This window comes from Grampus griseus (genome assembly GCF_964374135.1).
Source record: "Grampus griseus genome assembly, chromosome: 19".
NCBI lineage: Eukaryota > Metazoa > Chordata > Mammalia > Artiodactyla > Delphinidae > Grampus > Grampus griseus.
Window position 1 is genome coordinate 56,616,169 of NC_139013.1, and position 25,985 is coordinate 56,642,153.

A 25,985-nucleotide genomic window follows, 5' to 3' on the forward strand; every position below is an offset into this window, starting at 1 on the left:
ACATCGTGGTAGCATAGAAGACAGGTTTGTGCCCCCCTAGAAAGTCTGGCCCTCACCCCTTGGACTTGCCATCTCATGTCAAGAGTGACTCATCACCGTCCCCATCCCCACCAAAAATAGTTAAAAGGACTTACGGTACCAAGTTTGTAGAGGATGTGGCAGCTGGAACCCTCATACATTACTCACAAAATGGATACAACCATATAGGCAAACTATTGGGCAGTATTTACAAAGCCTAAACGTGTGAATACCCTATGGCCAAGCAGTTCCCCGCCCCCCCCCCCCGGGTATACACCCAAGAGAGTGAGAGCTCATGTCCACTAGAGGACACAGACAAAAACACACACAGTGCTGGCTCGTCCAGCAGCTGGAGGACAGCCACTTCCCACTCTCACACGTGTCTATATCTGTGTCTTCGAGAACGTTCCTTAAAAAGTATGTATTGGGGCTTCCCGGGTGGCGTAGTGGTTGAGAGTCCGCCTGCCAATGCAGGGGACACGGGTTCGTGCCCCGGTCCCGGGAGGCTCCCACATGCCACGGAGCGGCTGGGCCTGTGAGCCATGGCTGCTGAGCCTGCGCATCCGGAGCCTGTGCTCTGCAACGGGAGAGGCCACGACAGTGAGAGGCCCGCAAACCGCAAAAAAAAAAAAGTACGTATTACTGGTAACCCAGAAAAGAACCAAAAAGTTGTGCTTTTGTTTTGAGGTTGGCTTATTTCAAGATAGACTTGCCTAACTGACCTGTGACAGGCATAGGAGTTCCACAAACCTAAATCCTACGGATTAACTGAAATCATGATTTTCAAATAAAATCTAAATAGGAACTGTAATTCTTAAGTTCTCATGTCTCATAACTTTTTGGGTCTCTCTGACGTTGAGCACTCAAGTGTCTTCCCAGCCCAAGCCGCACAGCGGTTTTGGTCAAGATCACACCAGGTGCCACTGTCGTCATGGCCCTGGACACAGGACTCACTTTTTACCCGGATGGGGGCCCTGCATGATGTGACAGGTTCCCACCGGTGGACAGCATGATGTCAACTCTGCTGCCCCAAACCTTACCCTTTCCTCGTAGGACCATAGGCTTCATCGTCACCCTCACTGACCGAGACACCTAGACTTCTCTCTTCGGTGGCTGTGACATCAGCGTCTCGGCTTCCCTTCCCTTCTTCACTGCGAGCTCCTGCAATCTGCTGGGGGACACAGGACCACTGTCATCCTCCTCCTCACTGTTGTCAGAGGGCTATGAAACGGCACAGCCGAGCCAGGCCACCAGGCTAGGAGAGTCTGTTCGTTTTCAAGTGCCTCTGTCACTGTCTCACCCCCACCTCCGAGGTACCAAGGGCCCCGTCCTAGCGCCTTCCCCGAGATCACTGAGGTGTCCTCTAGGAGAGGCCTCGGCACCATGTTCCCTGCACCCATGGCGCCCCATGGGAGCTTGCCTTCCAATAGAACTGTGGAACGCTGGGAACAGGAGAGACATTCTATGGCAGTGGGGCCATCCACCTGGGCTCACACACGCACACAGACCCACACAAATGCATACAGTACATATAAACTGTATCTGTGGCGTTAAATTGTCATGGGGAGTATTAGGGAAAAAAAATGTCTAAAAAGGCTCCTTGGAGGGAGATGATAATGAATAAAAGACTGAGAAACTGCTGATGAAAGAAACCAGACTAAAAAGCTACATACTATGCAATTCAGTTTGACATTCTAAAAAAGGCAAAACTAGGGATGGAGAAGAGATGAGTGGTTTCGGAGCGGGGCACTGGCTATGAAAGGGCAGCACCAGGGATTCTGAGGAAGATGGAACATTCTGGATCTCGACTGTGGTGCCTGTTCACAGCTCTATGTGTTGGTCAACTTAAAGAAATTTACTTACGCTAAAAATTGACATAATTTATAACTCAAAAAACCTAACCATGAAATAAAAAAGGACAGTCCAGTGATTCCCACTACAGTGCCAAGAACAGCTATGTGTTTAAAATCATGTTCCTTGAGGTATTTTCTCTGGAATCCTCTTCCCAAAAGATTTTGGAAAAGGAGATATTTGTGCAACATCAGAATCCTTTGGGGGGTTTGCAAAACTCGACTGCTCAACCCCTCTCCCCAGAGATCACAGTTCAGCATGCCAGGGCTGGGCAGGCATCTCCCTCCTGCTGAGGACCTGGTGGCGCTGAGCTTCACGCCTACCCACCCTTCGGGAAGCCAAGCCACCAGCTCGAGTGGCAGGCAGTGTTGCTGTTGCCACAATAGCCGTTGCCCACTCCTGCCCACCAGGAGCCGGGGAAATGTGCCGAGGACGGGGCCGGTACCAGGGAGGAGCCCACGGCTCTGGAGCTTTGCAGACACCCCGTTCCTGGGCCCCTGCTGAGGTTCTGGGAGTGACGTCCTCCTGGGTAGAGAGGGAGATAGGTGAGGACACAGCACCTCGCCCACCATCTGGGCCCTGCAGGCCAGGTACCACATGACCACCTGCACCAGCTTCCATCTCAGCCTTGACCCCTCATTGCACTGGAGACAGATCATCACCTGATACAGCACCCAAGAGTCAAGCGGAGGCTACCTGAGCCCATTTGGGGGATGTTCTGTTCTGTGACCTGTGCAGGACTGAGACCCTGCCACCCGTTCACTGCTGTGTCCCCAACACTTGGCACCCTGCTTGGGGCATGGAGGTGCAGGTACATACCCAGTGGTTCTCCACCAGGTGACAGTCCCCAGGGGACTATGGCCGCATCTGGAGACGTTTTTGGTTGTCATGATGGGGGAGGCCAGGGATGCAGCTCAGCCGCTACAGCAAGCGGGGTGGCCCAGCACAGAATCACCTGGCCCCTAAACGTGGAGACCTTATGACTGGTGGAGAAGCCCCGCCCCAAGCAAGCAGCCGGACTTGGGGACTGAGAAGCTCTAGGGGCCTAGGCAGCAGCGGGGCTGGTTTCCCCTAAAAGATCTTGTGTCTGGGGCTCGGCCTAGGCTGAGGGTGCGTGTGCGTGCCACGAGAGCAGGGCCGTCGGGTGGACCTCAGGTCTGCTTCTCAGGTCCGCCTCTAGGGCCCCTCGTGGGTGTCCTGGGTGACCGGCTGCCTCCTTCCGAGTCCGCTCCCGGAGAAGCACCTGTTCATCCCAGGGCGGGGCAGAGCTGCCAGCCCTCCCCTCCCCAAGTTTCCTGAAAGGCGGCCTTCCATCACTCATGGATTTTCAAGTCAAAGTGGGGGGAAAGGTCTGAAAACTTTACCCAAGTGGCGTATCTTCTTTCTTTGTTGTTTTCACCTTGCTGGCTGGGGTCACACAGCGTGCAGTGACTCTACGTGCCCACTAGAGGGCGGGCTACAAAGGGACCCGGTCACAGGGACGCCGGGCCGGAGGGGAGCACACTCCCCAGGGCCACCAATGCAGCCTCCTGCCGCGGGGAAGGGCGAGCACGGTGCCTGCAGGGATGGGGGTGATGCGACGCCCCGGATGGGGGAGGGGACCTAGCCCCAACCCTTCTCAGGGCTCCAGGCCCAGCTGGATGGGAACATGAGGTACTTTTACTTCCTACATAAAACATTTGAATTTTTCACAAGAATATTACTTTTGTAAACAGGTTAAAATAATACATAAATGAGCTCCTCAGCTGTATGCCCAGCCGCTGAGCACATGCCCTGCCCTATCTATCCTGCCCTTCTGTTCTCAGAAACAGCAACTTACTTAGACTTCAGACTAAGAAAACCCACTTCGGCCCTGCCCTCAGGGCTGCCTTGCTGGGGAGGGGGACACATGTCTGCTGGGTGAAAGGGAGGAATCCAGGGACCCACGGTTGTCTGGGTTCCCCGGGGGTCACTCACCACTCCATTCCATAACTGGGAAAATCAAAGTTTTGTCAAAATCAAGTGTGAAAAGTGCAGGCCCCTGGGGAGGCCCCCCACCCGTGCCCCAGTCCCCTCCCTCGACCCGCAGCCCCCTCCCACGATCGTCCCCTGTCCACATCCATAGGCCATGTTGCTTAGGGCTCCAGCCTCCATCCGAACCACATCCCGAAAGGAATAAATTACAAAGCACACAATAAGATTTCAGAAGCTGCTTTATGGAGAAACAACCCCGCATGGTTGTCGTGTCCGGGTCACAAGCCGGGGCCCAGGCTCGCGGCAGCTGCTTCCTCGGGTCCTGGCCCTGCCCCAGCCGCACCTGGCAAGCCCGAGCGGATGCCTGAGAGCGACCACAACTCTTTCCATCTCCACTCTTGTCTTTCTCACTCACGGGGTGGGGTTTCAAGATCACACAGGATGAAAGTTTTTCTTCTCCAAGCGGACTGTATGATCTCAAACAACCACCAAAAGTACTGAATTAAGCTAAAAAAGCAAAATGTTCTGATCCCTTCACGTGCTCTGGCTGGTCTCCCAGCGAGCACAGAAAGGACCCAGAAGAGGGGCTGCCTTTCTGTCCGAGCCTCAGGTGCCACTGCTGGTCACCTTGGCCCCACGGAAGGCTGGCCTGCAGGCCACCCAGCTGTAAACGACACCGCTCCGTATGGTTCCCATGCACGGCATCAGGCAAACTGACGGCATTGTGGCTTTCTTCTGTCTCTAAATTGTTCTGAGAACATACAAATTACACTTCAGATCTTCTCCCAAAAGTAAAGACAGAGAAGTTGGCCTACGTTAACACTGGGATGGACCATGAATTGGGTCATCTTATCCTCAAGGCAGGTGAGGGTTATATGAGAACATTCCCGTAGGCATTCTTGAAAGTATCCAAAAGAACATGGCTACTGAGTCACAGTCAGGTGCTCCCAGTCTACACTCGAGACACCGTGGTCACAAGGAGCTTAGGAAATTCCCCGAATGACAAAGGGCTGAGCAGGTTTCTGATCCTCTTCAGCTCAGCTCACAAGCACTGAAGTGTCCTCACAGCAGCAGCTGTGCAACCTGGGCAACCCGCACACTGCAACCAGCCCTGAAGGTGTCAGGCCGAGAGGGCAGCTGGCTAAGGGAGGGGTCTGGTCATCTGGAAACAACTCAGTTAGAAAGTCTGGCAGGACAACTGCACCCCTGCGCTTGTTCTGCAGGAAGCGGGAATGTAGCTAGTTAGACCGCTGTGCACTCTCCCGCCCTCCGCGTTGGCCAGGGACGCAGGCACCTGGCACTGAGCAGCCTGGTGTCGGGGCAGGAGGGGGCAAGGGGCAGAGCAGGGCGGCTGTGGCTGTGAGCGCCAGCCAGTGAGCTGGACTGTATTGGAGGAGGGGCCAGGCCCACGTCCCACGGCCAAAAAATAAGGTCATTTCCCACAGCCTCACACCAAAAAACGCTCAGCCCCAACAGGGAAAATCGCCAGTGACCCGTGTCTGAAATCTCCAATCACATCATTTCCAATCGACTAGCAGAGCGTGGAGCCCGCCCAGGTACACAGAGGTGCACCTGAGCTTCCCTCCCCAACCTCACGGCAGCAAAGTGGCAGTGAAGGCGGTGCCAACCATGGGAAACATCTAAAGACCCTCCGAGGTCCACCCACCACCCCCAGATCAAGCCCCACGTGGACGCTGCCAGCCCCTAACCTGGGTCGAGTGCACCACTGGAACCTGCTTTTTCAAAAGCCCGGTTGCCTTGAGGCCTCGGACAACGACGTCAGCCTTTTTGAATCCTCGCCTACAAGTTAACTGGTTGGAAGTTCCCCTCCTGAGCTGGTTGACCGTCTGCCAGGAAGGGGAGCGGCCAGTGCCCGCTTTGTGCACAGAACCGCCACTGTCCCTACACCTCACCTACTGACATCAAGAGCTGGCTGAGCACGGGTCAGACTGGGGGACCTCTGCATGACCGGCTGTGCGGATGACAAGCCCTCACCCTTCATTGCTGCTGACCTGCCTGGCGTCACCCCGGCCACTGCCAGCTAGACAGACCCCACCCACAGGCCCAGGGGCCCCGCCTGACACCAGACACAGAGGCCAACGTGAACGCAGCCAAGAGACCAGGGTTATTTTAGTCACTGTTAGTGGAAACCATGCGTAGGCCAGACACTAGAGGCAGAACAGCATTTGGTTTGAGACTGGTTTTTAATCAGAAGTGCTCGTCTTCGATCTGTGTGCGCTTTGCAACACTGGGGGCCTCAGAGGGAGACCGTCCCTTGGCTCTGGGTAGAATACGCATTTTCTTGATTTTATTTAAACAATGATGAAATCTAGAGAGGAACAGCCTAGCCCAGCTGTCCTCCGTTTTCACGGTCCTCAAGGCTTTGCGGCCAGTCGTCACCGTTGGGGACGGCCATGCTTGGCACGAGAGAAGAACAGCCACGTTGTGAGAGGGAGGGAGCGGCCTCAGGCTCTGAGGCTCAGTCCTTCGAGAGACGCGGGAGCTGGGACCACGTTCCCACCCGACCCCGGGTCCTGCTGGAAGGGTCTGGGAGGGGGGCCTACGTGCCTCGGACGAGACGGCCGACAGTGCCCGGCGTGCCCAGGGCAGCCCCACGGAGCCTCCGGGGAGGCCCAGCCTGCGCTTCAAGGCCATGCACAGAGCTTGCTGCTTCTGTGATTCTGGGAGCAAAGGAAGGCCAGGGTCGCCAAATGTGCTGCAGCGGGGGCGGTGGCGGTTGTTGTTTTAGAAAAGGGCTGGTCAGGGAGAGCGCCATCACGAGACACGGGCCACGCTTCATGGGACACCTCAGGTTGGTCTCTACATAAAGGCACCACAAAGCTGCCCCTTCCCTGGGGCCCCCGCCCCCAGTGTGAGGGCTCAGCGCAGTCCAGCCGACAAGGACGAGCAACTGGGAAGGAACAGAGTCCGTCCACCCCGGGAAGCCACACGCCCTGGTAGGCAGGTGCAGCCTGGAGGGAGGGCTGAACAGAACTCCAGCAGGTCTGTGCACAGGCACGCGGGGCTCCGCTCTTCAGGAGACAGCAAGATCAGAGCGAGCTCACAGGGGTCCCCAAATGAAGGGGTCAACGTGACACAGGGACGATGCCAGCGGGAGGGTCTGCATGCTGGAGGCTCCCTGAGGGTCCTGGTCTCCAAAGTGCGCTCCCTACGTGCAGCGTCCAGAAAGCCCCCCCCCACCCCCCGCAAAGGGACGCCACGCTCACCTGGCACAACCCCTTCTGCTGCTTCGCCCCTCTCAGAGCGGCACCTGTGTAAAGCAAGCAGGAGGAACAGACGCAGGTCATCTCAGAGGGTGCCCTGTCCTGGTTCTGAGACCAGCGGCTGCAGCTCAGGGTCTGACACCGGTGAGTGCGGGGCAGGGGCAAGGCGTGAACTAAGTGAATGCCTGTCTGAACTGCCGCAGTGAAGGCCTAGGTTCTAGAGCCTGAGAGGCCGGGCAGGCACACCGCACCGCAGGGACCGGGCTCGGGCGGTGCTTGCAGGGCCTCCGAGCTGCTGGAAGGCCTGCAGTGGCGTTCCCTAGTGACCCGTATCACTGGCCCCATTCCACTGATTTGGAAACTGAGATCGGGGTGAAATGCCTTTGTCCAAAATCCAAGCAAGTCGGTAGAGAAGTGGGTCCCAAGCCCGACTCCCTGGAGCCCTTATTCCACACACAGTGCCCCACCTGCCCAGGCTGTGTCGAAGGCACCAAGGCCCTCTGGCTCACTTCCTGCAGAGGGGATGGTGGAGCCCGCACACCTCACCCATGACCCCTTCCATCGGCTGGAGGCAACAGACTCTGTTGCGTTGTGAACCTCCCTGGAGGAGGATTTTGTTTTCCCTAGAAAATGGCCAATTTCTCCAGTTCAGTCACCTACGTGCCCTGCAGCCCGTCCTCTAAGGCGGTTTGTTCTGGTTCTGTTGTTTGTTTCAGACATGCTCAGCTTTCCCATTGCTACTGGCAGATATGTGGGCGTCCACGGAAAGCGTCTGGGGAGGCCGCGCAGAGGCTCCTACGAGGAGGTGGGTGTTCCGGTCAGAGGCCGCGTCTCCTGAGCGCACACTGCTGCCCTCCCAGCCCGGGCCGCCCGCCGCGGGGCGGTGGGCCATCAGGAGGTGAGGGACTGGATGTTCTTGAGCATTTCCTCAAACGCCTGTGGGGACGGGGCGTCCGCATTCCGGAAGGCGGCCTGGACCCTGCTGTATAGGCTGAAGGACTTCAACTCCAGCCAGATGAACCCAAAGCGATCCTCGTCGAACAGGACGAAGACCCCAGGGGTGCGCTCGGGGCTGGTGAAGCCGTGGCCGGCGATGAGGCCCGTGCCGTAGAAACTGAACAAGGACAAGAGGGAAAGCGCGGGGAGAGGGGATGAGCGGGGCCTCGAAGGCGGGTGCTGGCCCAAGCCCATCACCCGTGGTCCTGGACGTTCTGGAACATTCTCCATTCCACCTCCAGGCCACTTCCACCATCTGCCAGCAGCTCTGCACAGAGGTGGGGCCCTGCGCCTTCGGGGAAGCCGGCGTTCACCCCACACAGTCGGGCTCACCCCGCCGACCACTGCTCTCTCTCTACCAGCTCACCCAACGAAAGGACGAGGGTTCCAGGCAGCCCCACCTCGTATTCTCTATCCCAAAGTACATGTCTTTATGATGCAGACCCAGGTAACAGAAATCGCAATTCCCGGGACAGTTAGGTCCACGTATGAACAACTCAAATGGAATCGATAATGATTTATTGGCATGCAACTGACATTAACCAGAAGCAGGACTTTCAAATACCCATTACAGCCAAGTTTTGAGACTCAGGCTGTAATATGTTTATTTCTTTCTTGCAAAGAACAGGTGACGAGGAGTTAGGGGTTGGCCTGAACCTCCCAATGCGTGGAATGGTGCCTGGGACGCCCACCTCTGCCCACCATGCTGAGGCTCTGCCTGGCGGGAGGGGGACAGCAGCCCTGCGCCTGAGGGCCCATGGCTCAGAGGGTTTCGGGGGGGTGCACCAAGCTTAGATACACAGAGACGTGTGTTGCGCAGGCACTGTGGCAGTGCCAGAGAACGCATGCACCCCTCCTGGCCGAGCCCCTGATGTTTACCACCAGGTGGAGGACCATCCCATGACACAGCCAGAGGCTGGGCCAGAGCTTCCAGGCCGGCGCTGCCAGAGGGCTCTGAGCTGGCCCTGCGATGCTGCAAGTTGTCAAGTTTCCCAGGGATAACAAAGCCTTTCCCTTTATGACCTTTCAAAACTTCACACATTCACTATGTGTACATCTCCCTCCAGAAAAGCCAAATTCAGCCTCTTTTATCACAAGTGTATTAACATGAAGAAAATGTAATGAATTTTTTCCATCAAGTCCACGCAGACGCCTAAATTCCCTTTGGGGAGCTCGGCGGGCGCCTGCCTACATGTGAAAAGCCTAGGAGACCACTGCGGGCACACGAGAGGCAGCAGATGGCCCAGAGGTAAAGAAAGAAACCTTCACACGTAACGTGACAAAGGCAGAGAAAAGTCGGCTGTGATAATCTGCCAAGAGACTGACAGGTTCCTCCCTCAATGAACCCCGAGGTGACTGTCCATGAGAACTCTCTATGGCGATGGAATGTTCTAGACCTGCACTGTCCAACACACGAGTGGCTACTGAACACTTGAAATGCGGCCAGTGTGCCCGAGGGCCTGAATTTTCATTTTATTCTCTGTAGTTAAACTAAACAGCCCTGGAGTGCAGGGGACCGGGGCAGGGCGTGCATCTCTAAGACAGGACCGTGCAAACAGCACGCCAAGTGAGGAGCTAGCAGCAGCGGGCAGGCCCTGTCCCAGACCGGGGCCCACGGCCTCTGTGGGGAGGCTGTTAGAGCCGGGGAGAAACCACATGAAGAAATGAGGAGGCGGTGAGACCCCAGGACAGGCCTTCCCTGCAAGGCCGTCCAGGACGCCGCGAGCAGGCTTTCCAGGGGAGGCGCGGGGAGGGACGCCACGGCCTGCTTTCAGTGCTGCCCGACGTCTCACCTGTCTGCCTGGCTACCTTTGATCTCAGCGGCTGTGCAGTGAGAGACGGTGGGGAGGAGGCCCCCTGCCTGGCAGCTGAGGCCCCCAGAGGGGTGAGGGGAGCCTCACAGTCTGCTCGGCCCGAGCTGGGACCCGGCCCAAGTAGGCAGAGCTTCCCCACCAGTGCAGGGCCCCCAGCGCAGGGTCGGCCCCACCCCAGGCCACCTCCCTGCCGGCCGGGCAGAGCCCCCTCTGGGAAGCCCCGTCTTGCCCGCCCCGCGGCATCCTTACCACATCCTGCAGGTCCGGGGATAGTCCTCATTCCTCGAGCTCACGCCCACCGGCAGCACAAACGGCTGCCCCTGCCCCGACTGGGCGGGCGGCTCAGCCGCGGCCTCGGCCCCTCCATCCCCGGGCCCCTTGGCCTGCTCGGCGGTTGGCTCCGCGCAGGGCTGGGGGCTCTGCCGGCCGAGGCCCGCGGCGTCCTCGGGCCCACCTTCCTGCTGCTGCTCCTGGCGCACCTGCTCGCGCACCTCCAGGACGATGCGCGAGAGCTCGTTAAAGTCGCGGAGGCTCTCAATGTCGGGCAGGTGGATGCGGTGCCTGAGGTCGATCTCTACTGTCTGCTGCCCGGCAGGGATGTTGGGGTCACCCTGCGGAGCCAGCGGGCGGCGGTCAGCAGGCTCAGAGACCGCGGCCTCCAGCCCCGGTCACACCTCCGGCCGAGGGCACTCGCTCAGCCTTCCTACTGATTTGGCGGCAACCCCTTACAAGTCAGAAGATCCTAGAAGCCCTTACAAAGCAGCACCCAGCGCAGGCAGCCTTCTGTGAAGGACCTCTGAGGACACGGAACAACAGCACCCACGAGTGACCCTGGGAGGGCCCGCAGGCACATCTGTGCCCAAAGACCTCAGGTGGGAGCCAGCCTGCGTGACAGCTGAAGAGATGCGCGGCCTAGAGAGGTCCACGGACCCTCCCCGGTCAGACGGGGGACAGGCCGGAAACACCAGCCCAGACTGTCTGCCTCGAACACGAAAGCTCCCCAGCATGAACCTGGGAGAACGCCCAGGCCCCACGGCCTGGTTCCAGGCCCTCGTCCACAGGGAGCCCGGCCAACGGAGCTGCGAGCAGTGCCCTGTGAGGACCAGGAAGAGGCCTGCTCTGCGCCTCCGCAGAGACTCCCCCCCTCACACCTGCACAGCGACAGGCGAGCACGTGGATAGCAGCCCCTAGAGCGGGTGACAGAGGGCCTGTCATCCGGGACCCCCACTCAGCTCAGAAATCCTCCCACTGCGTTCCCGAGCGGCTGAGGCCAGGACGGGCCACGGGGGCCGGAGGGCTAATGCAGAGGGTGTCCACCATGGCCACACCTCAGGGTCACCCAGGGAGCTCCTGGAGCCCCTCACCCGGCCCACCCCCATTAAATCAGAATCTCTGGGATGGGGCCCCAGCATCAGTGTCTCCTCCACCTCCCCAGGGATCCAGGGTGTGGCCAGGGCTGAGAGCCGTGTGGTAAGGCTGCCTTGGAAACATTCAGAATCGCCGGGGGATCCTATGGAAGGCAGGCCCTGGATCAGCAGGTCTGGGTGGGGCCTGCGTTCCCAGCAAGCTCCCCGGGGAAGCAGTGCCACGGTCCGGGGCCCACACTGAGCAGCCAGGGTGCGGCCCGAGTCACACTACGCCACGCCAATGTGATGGAGTCCACACGGTGCTGGGCCTGCCAGGGCAGCCCCTGGACTCACCGTGATCTTCGTGCCCCTGGCGTGCTTCCCGTGGAAGCTGAGCATGACGATCTCCAGGCCGTGGCTGCCGTAGGTGCCCTTGAAGAGGCCAGGCCTGATCAGGTCATCCGGGTGGCTGGGCGGGAGGTAGATGCGGCGGTAGGTCAGGCAGTTGCTGCAGGGGGAGCGGGCAGCATGAGAGCTCGGCCACAGAGCCGCACGGGAGCAGGGGCAGGAGTACAGAGCTCATGCACCTCCGGCCGTGCTGCATAGGGTGGGCTGGGCAGGGTGGCCCAGGGCAGCCAGGGTTAGCTCCCCACTAGGGGCACCCCTCGTTCCTGAGCTATGCTCCCCCACATGTGCACAGCACACCTCACACCTTCTCCATCACCCCGGGGCAGGGACCCCTGAGACTGCAAAGGGGCTAAACAGGGGCCATGCGACAGGGTCCGGGGGCAGAGGGCACGGCAGCAGGGAGGCTAAGAGGCCCCCCGGGTAGACATGGGAAAGCAACTATGAGGCTCTAACACACAGGCCAGGCCCGTGACAGCACACAGCTGGTGGGTGATGATAGTCCAACAGACAGAAAACAGACACCAAGGTGGGCCAGGGAGTGTGCTCACAGTACCCTGAGAAAAAGACCATGTTCACAGTACGCAGAGAGAGGGACTGTGCACACAGCACCCACTGGGAGACGGTGTTCACAGTACCCAGAGAGGGACTGTGCACACAGCACCCACCAGGAGACTGTGTTCACAGCACCCAGAGAGGGACTATGCACACAGCACCCACCAGGAGACTGTGTTCACAGTACCCAGAGAGGGACTGTGCACACAGCACCCACCAGGAGACGGTGTTCACAGTACCCAGAGAGGGACTGTGCACACAGCACCCACTGGGAGAGAGCCTGTGTTCACAGTACGCAGAGAGGGACTGTGCACACAGCACCCACCAGGAGACTGTGTTCACAGTACCCAGAGAGGGACTGTGCACACAGCACCCACCGGGAGACCATGTTCACAGTACCTGAGAGGGACTGTGCACACAGCACCCACCGGGAGACGGTGTTCACAGTACCCAGAGAGGGACTGTGCACACAGCACCCACTGGGAGACCATGTTCACAGTACCCAGAGAGGGACTGTGCACACAGCACCCACTGGGAGAGAGCCTGTGTTCACAGTACCCAGAGAGGGACTATGCACACAGCACCCACCAGGAGACCGTGTTCACAGTACCTGAGACAGGCCGCTCACACCCAGCGAGGGGCTGCACTTACTCGTACTGACTGGTATAGATGAACTTCATCAGGATGAGCTCCTGCATGTGCTCGTGGAAAATATCCTCCAGCGTCCGCCCCCATTCTTCCCTCAGCCACGTGCGGAATTCCTTCGAGAGAACACAGGTCACGAAAACCGCCACAACACTAGGGCTCGGAGAGGCTGTGATGCTGAGTGCATGGGATGAAGACAGAGGCCGGGCAGGAGGGAGGGGGGGCTGCTGTGTGTTTGGTCTCCCAGCTCCTGGCCTCCCTTCCTGTTGAGGCGTGGCGCCAGGGGCTCTGGTCCCCACTTCCCCCGCCCGACTTCAACAGGAAGGAAGCGCAGGGACCGTGGGGGTCCTTCGGGGAGGATGGGGCCGCAGCCCATGTCGAGAGCGCCTAGGAGGCAGCTGGGCAAGCCTCGCTTCTGTGCCACCCACACAGGTGGCGTCTACACTGAGCCTGGTTCTCAGGTTTCTGGGGGAGTGGGCACAGCAGACCCCCGTGCCGGCCAAGTCAGCAGAATTGCCTTCTGTAGCCACCAATGAGGAACAGGACAGGGACAGGCGGGGCAGAGAGTGTGGGTGGATTTTCCTTTTTAAAATGTGCCTTCAGGGCTTCCCTAGTGGCGCAGTGGTTGAGAGTCCCCCTGCCGATGCAGGGGACACGGGTTCGTGCCCTGATCCGGGAGGATTCCACATGCGGCTGGGCCGGTGAGCCATGGCCACTGAGCCTGCGCGTCCAGAGCCTGTGCTCTGCAACGGGAGAGGCCACAACAGTGAGAGGCCCACGTACCGCAAAAAAAAAAAAAAAAGTGCCTTCACTGGGATTGACATATACACACTACTATATATAAAATAGATAAGTAATAAGGACCTACTTGTACAGCACAGGGAACTCTACTCAATACTCTGTAATAATCTATATGGGAAAAGAATTTTAAAAAGTGTGGATATATGCATATGTATAACTGATTCACTTTGTACAGCAGGAAATAACACCACATTGTAAATCAACTATACTTCAATAAAAAATTTTTTAATAAAGTAAAATAAAATGTGCCTTCACAGTTATGTTCAGTAAGTATATTTGTAAAAAGAAAACTTTTATGAATACCTCATCCGCAAAGCCCAATAATTCATTATGGAATCGAACAATGAAGGATATTTAGTGCTTAACAGTTTCATTCTGTACACCTAACATAACTAATCCACAGCTCTGGGATCCTAACTCAACAGTGTTTCTAATGAATATCTAGAATTAGCTCTACAAACAGAAGCAAAAGCAATTTACAAAAAGAAAAAAAAAAGCTACAATCTGTCAATTGCTTTAATATGTTACTGCTCAAACCCTGGCAAAGAAGAGAAATTACTAGTGACTGAAATAAACAACTATTAGAACTACAAGGTCAATGTATAAAATTAACTGAATTTTTGTATACTAGCAGCACAAAACTGGAAAGTAAAAAAAAACTTAAAAATCCTACTTACAACAGCCTCAAAAGACATAGGACTTAGGAATAAACATTACAAAACGTGTGATACCTCTACTCCAAAAACCACTAGATGCTGCTGAAAGGCGGGGGAAGAGGCCTACAGAGCAGAGGCACCTGCGAACCGGGAGACTTGGTATTGGGTCAGCAACTGTCTCCAGACTGATCTACAGACTCAACATCAGGCCAATAGTAATCCCACCATGCTTTCTGTAGAAACTGACAAGCTGATTCTGGAATTCGTTTGGAACATCCAGAGCAATCTTGCAAAAGAACAAGGTTGGAGGATGTACACTAGCGTGCACTGTGACCCACTACAAGACGACAGTAACCGAGATGGTACCTGAGCAAGAGGGCAGAACTAAAGACAGAGCCTGGAGGGAGCTCCCTGGTGGCCTAGTGGTTACGATTCCGGGCTTTTGCTGCCATGGCCTGGTTGGGGAACTGAGATGCCACAAGCTGTGCAGCCAAAAAAAAAAAGAGAGAGAGAGAGAGAGAGCCTGGAAACACCCACGTGTGTCTCAGGAGTGGACTTTCGATCACAGCATCCAAGCCACCTCCCAGGGAAAGAAAGTCTTTTACACAAATGGTGCTTGGACAACTGCACAACCACAGGGAGCAAAGGAGCCCCAATCCCCACCTCACACCACACACAGGAACCATTCAAGATGGGTCACAGACCGAAAAGTAAAGTGAAGCTACCAAACTTCTAAAAAGAAGAGAGAGAGAGAGAGAGACACTCTCTTTGCAACTGGAGGGTAAGCAAAGTTTTTTAAGACAGAAAACAATAACCACTAAGGAAAAAACTTGACAAATTAGACTTCACCCAAATCAAAATCTTCCACTTAAGTGGCTTAACTCATGAAGGGTAGGCCCTTAAAAAAAAAATCAAATAGAGAAATAACAGATACAAATGGAAGTAAAAGAATGTAGTGATTTCAGTGTTGCCATGGTGCATAATCAGACTTGAGCTAAATACCATGAAGCTGGCCTGTGAACAATCATAATCTTATTTACTTTGCATGAGAAGGTCAGTCATTAAGAATACCAAGCAGACCCAATTACTCAGAACAAATATGCTTACTATGAAATTATCTTACCAGATATGTATCCACAAGGAAAAACACAGGGGCCTAGAACATATCAGAGAAGACTCAGTCCACTATGGACCCAGGGCTCGTCCACCACGGCCAACACCGCCCCATCACTGCTTCACTCTGCACAGCGGCCTAGGAGCTGGGTGCTAACATCTTCCCTGTTCTACAGAGGTTTGGGGCTTGGAAAAGTCAACAGACCTTTCCAGAGCCACCCAGCTAGCAGGTGGCAGAATTAAACCTAACCAAAGGGCACGTGCTAACCGGTCTCATCTCTGCCAGGGCCAATGCCAAGGCTGGCAGGAACGTGGTGAGGCAGGGGGCTCACGTGCCCTGGTGGGCTGTAAACGGGGACCAGCAAACTGACAGCACGTAAAGAGAATCTGGAATATCTTCAGGGCCTTTTACCCAATTCCATTTCTGTACAATCCAAAACCACAACGTTTTTGCAGAGTTCAGGCAGTGGGTCACAGTAATAATGCCCGGCATCTCTCCTGGGCGGCTCCGACCAGCTCTGGCACTAAGTCATTCAGCGTCTTACTCAACCCTCCCGAATCACTCGGCACCGCAGGTAATCTCATGGCCCCATTTTACAGACAAGGGCTGAGGCTCCCAGAGGCTAAGTCACTGAGTCACATGGTCAGGAGGGTAACAGGGGAATATCTGACCACAAACCCCAAGTCCAACTGCAGGATGGTCACACACCTACAGTCATTACAGCGCAGCAGATGACAGATGGAACGCTGCATTAAAAATAAAGTTTGTAGGGACTTTCCTGGTGGTCCAGTGGTTAAGATTCCACACTTCCAACGCAGGGGGCATGGGTTCAATCCCTGGTCAGGGAACTAAGATCCTGCAGGCTGCGCAGTATGGCCAAAAAAAAAAAAAAAAAGGTCGTAAAGAATTCTAATGAGACTGGGAAATGTTTCTGGAATAACGGTTAAGCTAAAAAAAAATAGAAAAACTATCCAAATTAGATAGTTAGACTGCAATGACATCACGAAGGCTGAAGGAAACTTGAAGGGATGATGGAGGATGGGCACGGAGGCCGCTCCTTGTGGGGCTGTGTCAGCACTCTTTTCCCTCCCGATTCTGAGGATTTCGGATCTGATGATGATGAGGTATCATTTTAGGAATGTGGCGAGAAAGTACATAAGACAAAGGAAAGCAAAATAAAAGCCACTTGTGTGCAACTGAGGGGAGTCCAGCGCCAGAGCCTTCTGCAGGGCCGAGCAACCGCAGGTAGGGCCAGGCCACACGCCCTTCCCAACCTCTGCTCCCCCTCACAGCGCCCCCCCACCCCGATTTCCAGAAGCCTCAGGCTGCAGGGCCTGGACGGGCGCGGGCAGGGAGGGAAGAGCCAGGAAGAAGAGCAGGCAGCGTCTGCAGCGGGAGCCAGAGAGCAGACGCACTGCTGGGGTCTGGGCGGGCGAAGCCCTGAGCTGCTCTCAAAGGCCCAGGAGATGAAGCTGCAGTTTGAGCAGCACAGGGAGGGCCCCCAGGAGGGGCACGTAAGGAGCAAGCAGGACACCCCAGTCCTGAGGGGCCAGATCCCGCCGCAGGACGTGGCCTTGGAAGGTGCACAAAGCTGGCAGAAGGCCCAGGACTGGGGACTGGGATGGGGAATGGGGCGGTTGGCAGCCTCAGGATGCAGCTTATGCAGAGCTGGCCTTGGGTGGTGACGAAGGGATCACAGCCAGCACGGCCTGCAGGGGCTGGGGCGGGCATCTCCACATCTCTCCACGGTGCCAAGGACAGCCTTCTGCCTGGAGACAGTGATAAGCAAGGCCCGTTCACCTTCCTACCCTCCTAGGCCACCGGGAGTCCTCCATTCCCTTGGGAAGCACCCTTGTGGCCCAGAATTTTAAGTGACCATCAACCATCAGAGCGCAGAGCAGCCCGGAATCCGGGGCCGAGACTTTCACCTCTTCTTCAGAGCTGTCAGGACACAAGGCAGTGCCCACCTCACGGCTCCTTCTCTCTCCCTGGAGCCTGAAGCCACGCTCTGGGTCTGAAAGACTCAGCTACAGAGTGAAGATGTTTCAGGCTGACACAGGAATCCATGGGAGAACCCGTCCCCCAGTCCCCCAGCTCCCCCCTTGGAGGGCAAGAGGGAGGGAGACAGGAGACGGCACAAGGAGCCAGCAAAGTGGCCCCGGGCAACTGAGATGGACAGAGTGACTGTGCCTCACACAGCAAGCCCCCTTGCCCCCATGACTCTAGGATGCATCCCTCGGCACCTCAGGCACCCCAGCCCCTGCTCTGCCTGCAGACGTGCGGCATCTCCCCACCCCAGACCGGCAGGAGTTCCAAGTCCACTGTTAAATGATTCCCAGGCCTAGAGAGAAAAGAAAGGCTCCCCAGTTCTAGAAGCCAGCAAAAGACTGCTCCTAAAGCCAAAGACAGCACAAAAAATGTTAGACCAAGCCCGTTCATCAATGCAGAAGTCCTAAATAAAACAGGATCAAAGAGCATCCAGGAGCAGAGAGAACTGTGCCCCACGATCAAACAAGCTCTCTTTTCACGACTTCAGAGTGGTTAGAAATCTATTAACATAAGTCATCACATTACTAGATTAAGGGGGAAAAAAATCACCTGATGGTTTCCACAGATGCTAAAACAAACTGGTAAATTCAACATCATTTCTCAATTAAAACAAAGCCCTCTTAATAAAACACGAATAAACAGCTCCATCCCTAGCATAATAACGTATATCTTGACCCCAAGGCCACCTTGCTGCCTCGTGACAGGACCATGTGAACCACACCCACCACTAGACAAGGGTGTTGTCCTCACCACAAGGGGTCAAGGAAGAAGGAAATGTCATTATTTGCAGATAATCAGTATTATCCTGGAAAACTCAAGGTAATCAACTCAAAGGTGCTCATAAATGAAAGAGAAGAGGCAGTAAGATGGGTGGCGTGCAACAGCTTTTATATATAAAGTCACCAGCTGAAAGATACGAGAGCCAAGAGTCCATTTACAGCAGCAACGAAAGACCAGACGCTTTACAACAAACGTGCACGATCTACCTGAAGAAAATCAAATTCAAATGGCAGCACAGGACGAAGATGGCATTTTGAATCGTAGAGAAAACCTGCATCACTCAGCACCAGTGCTGGGGTGACTGAGGGGTACCTGCACTACAGCCAAGGCGGGCTGAAGCTCACTCTACAGAGTAAACCCACAGAACCAGCGATAAATGTGGGAAACAAACGCGTGAAAATGAAAACACGAGCGCGTCTGTAAGTATAATTTCAAAGTGGGGAAAGGATTTTAAGATGACATCAAACTAAGAAGCTATTCACGGGCTTCCCTGGTGGCGCAGTGGTTGAGAGTCCGCCTGCCGATGCAGGGGACACGGGTTCGAGCCCCAGTCCGGGAAGATACCACATGCCGCGGAGCGGCTGGGCCCATGAGCCATGGCTGCTGAGCCTGCGCGTCCGGAGCCTGTGCTCCGCAACGGGAGAGGCCACAACAGTGAGAGGCCCGCATAGCGCAAAAAAAAAAAAAAAAAACTAAGAAGCTATTCAGGAAGGGGAACTCCCTGGCGGTCCAGTGGTTAGGAGTCTGCGCTTTCACTGCCCAGAGCCCAGGTTTGATCCCTGGTCGGGGAGCTAAGATCCCGCAAGCCACACAGTGTGGCCAAAAAAAAAGGAAAAGACATATACAACTGCAAATATAAAAATTAAAAACTAAATTCTACAAGTGAAAATATACCTCATTTCAAACCAAAAGACAAAAGAATGAAGGAGGAAAAAATATTTGCATCTCGTATCTTGAAGGGTTCACTTCCTCACAGGATGAAAACTCCTACAAATCAATTAGAAACATAACAACACCAAACAGAACCAGGCAAAGGGTATGAACACAGATTTCACAGAAAAGGAACCACAGGACACTAATCCTAGCCTCAGACATAAGAGAAATGCAAATTAACCACCAAAGTCAGGATTCCAACAAAGCATTTTATTCTCACCTTAACTTCTAGGTGTTTTTCTAGTTTCCCCAAGGAGCATGTTATTACCTTCATAATGAGAAAAAATACCATTCCGTCTCCAAATTGGTGAGGCCGCACACGGCAGTTGGCTCGCAGGAACTTTCTCTGATCCCAGAGTATTTCCAGAAGTCCATTACATGGCCCTTTTAAGGTCTCAACAGCTGAGGAGGTTCTATTCTTGGAAAATATGCTGTTGACGTGTTTCACTTAAAAGTGGACTTGGAACAGCCACTGATGTGTATGTGGTTGTATGTGAGGCTGAATGACAGTGTTATTAGGGAAGGAAGCACGTCATTACCGTCACCTTCACATACCATGCGTTCGGGAAAACAAGGGCCTCGTTTACCCTCAACAGATTCCAAGCAGCACGTGCGTACTCTCCATCTGCGCTGTCTCCCTGCAGACCCCTGGCTACCAGGGACCCAGCAGACTCAGAAACGCTAAGAGACGCACCCGACAAATAAATGCAACGAGCATCCTGCATTTAAAAGTCTGAGGTTCTCCTAAGAATGTTTTGAGATGGTGGTGTAACTAAAACTCAAAGGCGACGTGAGATTACTCGTGCAGAAAGGAAACCCGAAGACACTCACGCAGGCTCACCCACCACATGGCTGTGACCTGGGAACCTCCACCACGGGGTTCACGCCAATAAAGGCCTCTGCTCTCCCTGCAATTCACATCCAGGAAGAGACCCCACCGCCCACGGGCCTGTTGTCAAAGGGGCGACGGAGAACCAGGTAGAGAACTATTTCTACTCGGCCCGTTCATCCTGGGGGTGGTGGGGACTCAGAACCTGGGCCCAGCACACACGCCCACAGCGCCAGCATGAGCCCGGGAGGCGGCCCTCCCTTCAAACCACCCACCCTCTCAGCTGCCCCGCAGGACAGGAGGGTCCGGCCTCACCTCCTGCCTCCCACCAGACATCCTGTGGTGGTCCGTCTGGTTGCACTTGGTGGAGAACTCGTCCTTCTTCACGATCTTGAGTGTCCACAACAAGGAGAAAGGGTAACGAGTCAGCCCCTAACCCCCACCAGAGCAGGCGTGCACCAGTCCCTCCCGCACCCACGCATCCCACTCATCTACAGGACCCCAAGAGGCCACCAGATTGCGGCTGCTCTAAGAAGGAAGGCTGGAACCCCCCTGAGCACACGCTTCCCTCCCAGGGGGCCAGGCGTCGCTGTCCCCCGGGGGGTCCGAGAGCAGCACAGAGGGGCTGGCGCTCTCCTACTGAGACAGAGAACAGGCTTGCTCTCGGGCTGGCCACCTGCCAGGCCCACATCCGAGAGCAGAACGTCTGGTTCCAAGTTGATGCCCTTGCGAAGAGGAGAAAAAGGAACAGTGAGGAATCTCTCTTGGAAGGACAATTGGCTCTAACCAGAGGCAGAATCAGGGGAGGCTCCAGCAAGTGAATCTCTGAGGAGCAACAGCGGCATAGCGCACAGAAGGGCCGGGCCAGGGCCCGCTTCCCAGTCCTGCTGGCCGGCATGGGCGTGGTGCACAGCTGGGAAGACCCTGGCAAACAGCTGGCAGCAGGCCCGGGACGAAGTGAGGAGACCCAGCCCCTTACCTGCACACGCTGCCCCGCGTGCTCACCTGGACGTGGCCATTGTGGGGCCCCCTGTGGCCGTACATGCACTCCACCGTGGCCGACTTCCTCTCCATCAGGTGGATTCGGAACAAGGGCTTGAACCGCATCGGGTCGTCCACATGTGGGTCGTGGGGAGGCAGGTACATCCAGCCAATGATGAACAAGCCATCCACCTGTGCAGAGGTCCACACACGGCTGAGGGGGAGGCGGAGGCTCAGTATCCGCACCCCCCAGATCACCACGAGGACCATTCTTGTCTTCACACTCCGGTCCCGCAGGGACCCTGGGGCCTCACCTAGCGCAGCAGGACGAGCACGGCCCCGCCCACCAGTGTGTGTTCATCGAAAAGTGGTTTATGCAACATGAAACATGGTGACTAAAGTTGATAACGTTGCTATATCACTGAAATCTACTAAGAAATAGAACTCAGTGCTCTCCCCACCCCTCAAAAAAAAATAAAAATGTGAGGTGATGGGTACGTTAATTAACTAGACGGGAGAATCCTTCCACAGTGTACTTGTACATCAAATCAGATCACCACAATGTACGTTTTATATATCTTACAGTTTTGTCAATTATACCTAAATAAAGCTGAAAAAGTAACTAAATGTTTTAATAGAAAATATAGTGGTTAGCCCCAAATCCGAGCAAACCTTTTAGAGAGAACTTCCGCTATGAAGTGGGGGTGGGAAGGTGCCGGGAGCACAAGCTAAAAGACATAAGAAAGAAGCAGGAATGATCCAGAAGTGCGACACCCAGTAGGGCAACTGACCAGAGGAAAACGGGAGTGCTGCTTTCCACAGAAGAGACTCAGGAGGCAAAACAAAGCAGGCAGCACGAGGGCCTGCTTAGATCCTCGTGAACAAGCCAGCTGTCGAAGGCGGTTCTGAGACCGTCAGGGAGCCTCGAGCGTGGACTGGGCCTCAGGTAATCCAGGAACTACTGCCACTGCTGTGAGGCGTGGTCAGGACCTCACATGTGTGGGAACGTGCGAAACACCCACATGGTTAGAGATCCACACTGAAGTACAGACATGAACTGACACGGGCCTGGGATCTGCTTTAAAGTACGGAAAAGAAAAGGCAAAGGGGCAGAGACAGACACCGTGAACCTGGCGCACTACGGCCAACCTCTGAGTCCAGGAGGTGGGCGTCTGTGGGCGTTCACCCAGCCATTCCCACTACCCTTGTATGTGTTCAAAATGGCAAATGATAAAAGTGGTGATCAGGTCAAAGGAGGGGGCAGTCTCCAGGCACGTTCTCAGTGGAGGGGAGGGGGTGGCCTCTGTAGCCCACTGGGGATGGCCCAGCAGTCGCTCCTGCCTTCCTGGCGGAGCCTGGGTCCACAGCTTCCGGCTCTAGCGACAGAGGAGAGAACTTAATCGCTAACCATCTGAGACAAGAGCCAATTGGCGGTGTTCTGTCATAGGCTCCATTTTCCCCTAATTATCCCCTGCTTTCAGAAGCCTTTTTTTTTTTTTTTAACTCTATTACTCACTGCCAGTAAGACAAACAATTATCACCCTCCCCGACTAAAAGAAAGGAAAGAACCTGCCCACGCTGGGAGCTGTCTGTCTTGGCCCCTGTGAGAATGTTCTAAAAGCAAGGCTTCCCCAGTGATATTAAACAGAACAAATATAAAGCAAGTTTCTTAACAGATGTTTCCATCAAATTATAAAAAATATGAAGCAATATTTATCCCTGCCCAAACCCCCCCTGGTGAGCAAAATACAGAGTGACGAAGTAACCAGTCACCCCGTGGCCTACGTGAACCAGGCTCGGAGGAGGCCACGAGGAGGCTCCCTGGGGGCCCCAAAGGCCACAGCGAGGCAGACCCGTGAGCCGTGACACGAGCTGCGGCCAGTCCCCTGGACTTGGCTTCTGGCCTGCCAAGCGCGTGTGCAGCGCCGGCCAAAGGGCACCTGGCTGTGTTTTCCCTGCACCATCAGCTGCGGCAACATCGAGGCCAGGCCCCTGCCCAGAGCTCAGCAAGTACAATGGCCCCACTCAGGTCCCGGCTTCTGTCCCAGAGGCACCACTCGTGCCTGGCAAGAGCACCGGCGAGGGCTGCATCCTGCTAGACACCGACACCAGTTAAGCCCAAGAAAAGTCAGATCTGAGTTTCTCAAATGGACCCAAAAATGAGCAGCTATTATATGCTTCTAGGCAAGTGACCTAGAAGCATATAAAAATTAAAACCAGAAGACTCTTCTCCTGGCTACAACCAAGGAGCTTGTATCAAACAGCCCCTCCTGCTGAGATCAGCTATAAAGCCTGAATAAAGTAAAGTTAAAATGCTGCTTGTAGACCTCAGGGGGCAAGCCTGAAGAGAAGGGACAGACACCTGCCATGACACCAAGCCTATGCCACTTGGTCCCTGGGTGGGGCGGGCCTGGCGTGGGCTTTCTGTCTAGGGCCAGCCTCCGAGGGCCCCACATGGCCTCCTTTTCTTTTAGCCTGCAGACCCGATTTAGGGCAACGAACCAGTGCACAAGCCAACACTGGAGTGCCCCGGGGGTGTGAAGGCCGATGGCCCCGAGTGTCCAAGAGGCAGGGACCAGGGAAGGCATCCCGTCACCACGAAGTTCGTAGGTGTGGCAGAAGCCAAGAGCTACTTAAAATGAATCTCTGCTCGCTAGGAAAATAAAACCTGGCCCAATGAGTCTTTGTGAACAACTGGCCTGCCCCTTGGAGGGAGGACGCAGTCCCGTCCGCAAGAACCCAGGCCCGACGCTCTGGGACTTACCACCACGTTCAGCAGTCCTCCATACGGCCCGATATCTGGCTGCCACAGTCCCAAAATGTGTCTGTATCGGTGAAGCACTACAGGGAGAGAGAGAGGACAGGACTTCATCAGAGCCAGCTGATCTTCACTTTACAGTCAATAATCGGAGGAAAGAGCGTGAGGAAGAGGAGGGACGTGTGAAGAAATCCCTAACGGAGGCTCGTAACAGAGCCTTCCAAACAAATGTGGATTCAAGCAAATATTACAAGTGTCTAAATCATTCTAAGAGTAAAAATGTAACAGACAACTGGGTCATTTTGAAACCCAGCCTCTGTGTATCAGCTCCAATGACAAGGAACTGCTGCCTCGAAGGACGTGCAGTGGGCGCCCTTGTGAAGCAATGAACCTCCCCTCCCATCAGTCTACACAACGGAGGAGATGTGGGACTCTTTACCAGGGGCAGAGTCCAAAACACCATGGGGCTGTAGAGTAAGATTTAATTGGATCAGCTGTCTTTCTTTTAAACACACACACACACACATTCCCCCTTATTTCAAAAGCAGCGCATGTATATTCACTGAGGGCAACGGGAGAAAAGGACACCTGATGCCGACCTGAGACCCCACTGCACGGCCATGGCCAGCACAGTAAATGCCCTGGGAAGAGTCCTTCGCTTCCATTTCCTCTGCATGTGTATTTGTTGAGTGAACAGTGAACAAGTGAAAGAATGAGCAAACTGCACAAAGAAGACAACCAGCTCATGCAGGGCCCTGCCTGCCCGCTTCAGGGTCTGGGGTCTCTCTGCAGCCAGTGTGTGGTGGTAAAGTTTATATGTCAACTGGACTTGGCCATGGGGGGGCCAGACATTCGTAGTCAAACATTATTCTGGTATGTCTGTGTTCCCGGATGAGATTAACATTTAAATCTGTGGACAGAGAAAGCAGATTGCCCCCCCTAGTGTGGTGGGCCTTGTCCAATCAGTTGAAGGCCCGAGCAGAAGAAGGCTGGTGCTCCCATCAGTAAGGAGACACTCCTGCTGCCTGGCTGCAGGCTGGGATATCAGCCTTTTCTAACTTCGAACTCTAACTAAATCATGGGCTCTTCCTGAAGAGGACAAAAAGGCTAACCCTCCCACAAACACAGGGGAATTTTCTCCTGCCCGACTGCGTTGAGCTGGGACATTGGTCTTCTCCAGCCTCTGGATTCGAACTGAAACATGGGCTCTTCCTGGGTCTAGAGGCTGCCGGATTTCGGACTGGAACCACACCATCAGCTCCTGTGGGTCTCCAGCCTGCTGACTGGAGATCCTGGGACTTGTCAGCCTCCATAGCTGTGCGATCTAATTCCTTATAATAATCTCTTTATACATGAAGAAATTGGTTGTGTGTCTGAAAACCCTGGCTAATACTCAGTGGGAGCCATGGACGGTCTCCAAGTGCTGGAGCTGCATCATCACAACCGACTTCAGGAAGGAAGACCAAGCAGCAGAGCCCAGAGGGACCTGAGCCCAGACAGCAGTTCTCCAGCCACCACTTGGTCTGGGGAACAGAGAAGAGGAACATGAGGCCAGAACCATCCCAAGCCTGCAGGGCATGCCGACGGCTGGTGGGAAAATACCAACCGTTCCCTAGGTTTCAGCCTAAAGACACACTTCTCTAAATGAGCCTCGGTGGTCTGCACGGCGCCTGCCACTCATGCCGCGTGCAATCCTCTGAGTCGGTTTACAAGACACACATTAAAGTCAGTGGTTATTTTATGGCCATACCCTGATGGGTTTTGTGTTTGTTAAACAAGCAATAATAAGCAGGGTCAGGAGCCATAAACAAATACTGAACTCAGACAGTGCAACACACACTCAGGTGTTTAGGGGTGAAATTGACTGATGGCTGCCAGTTACCTTGAAATGCATCGCAAACAGGATGGACGGAGGGGCGGGTGTGTGGGAGTGAAGTGGAGCAGGGTGCTATGGAATCGGGTAAATGGGTGTTCACTGCACAATGCTTTCTACTTTTCTGTGTGTTTTTAAAATTTCACGATAAAATAGTGGATAAAAAATTAAATGGGCCCATACAGCATGGTCTTCTCTTGTCTCCCCTCCCCTCATCTCCCAACTTGACTGCTGACAACGTCTGGTTCTTTCCAAGATCAATCAATCTGATCTCGAAGCCCCTGGAAAGACTGTTCAAAGAATGTGCCCCAGACTCAGCAATTCCCAAAGGGGAGTTCCTTGTTTTGCTTTAAAAGCAACATCTCTTTGAAATAAAAGTTCAGCCTCCCATGTGCGCTTAGAGC

At 54.8% G+C, this 25,985-nt stretch overlaps 1 protein-coding gene across 6 annotated transcripts in view; it reads right to left on the bottom strand.

The window, feature by feature from the left end:
* Positions 1 to 6,113: 6,113 nt before the first annotated feature.
* The window catches only part of FBXO31 (F-box protein 31), a gene marked incomplete at its 5' end in the record, with an annotated part of 43,771 nt that continues 23,899 nt past the window's right edge, over positions 6,114 to 25,985 (bottom strand). For all 6 annotated transcript variants that reach the window (XM_082676450.1, XM_082676449.1, XM_082676451.1 and 3 more), the window contains 7 exons: positions 6,114 to 8,160; positions 10,106 to 10,467; positions 11,557 to 11,710; positions 12,814 to 12,923; positions 20,285 to 20,359; positions 20,975 to 21,142; positions 23,715 to 23,791. In XM_082676450.1, coding sequence (XP_082532576.1) covers positions 7,938 to 8,160; positions 10,106 to 10,467; positions 11,557 to 11,710; positions 12,814 to 12,923; positions 20,285 to 20,359; positions 20,975 to 21,142; positions 23,715 to 23,791 — 1,169 coding nt within the window. In that variant the 3' untranslated portion in view covers positions 6,114 to 7,937. The remainder of the gene's footprint in view (positions 8,161 to 10,105; positions 10,468 to 11,556; positions 11,711 to 12,813; positions 12,924 to 20,284; positions 20,360 to 20,974; positions 21,143 to 23,714; positions 23,792 to 25,985) is intronic.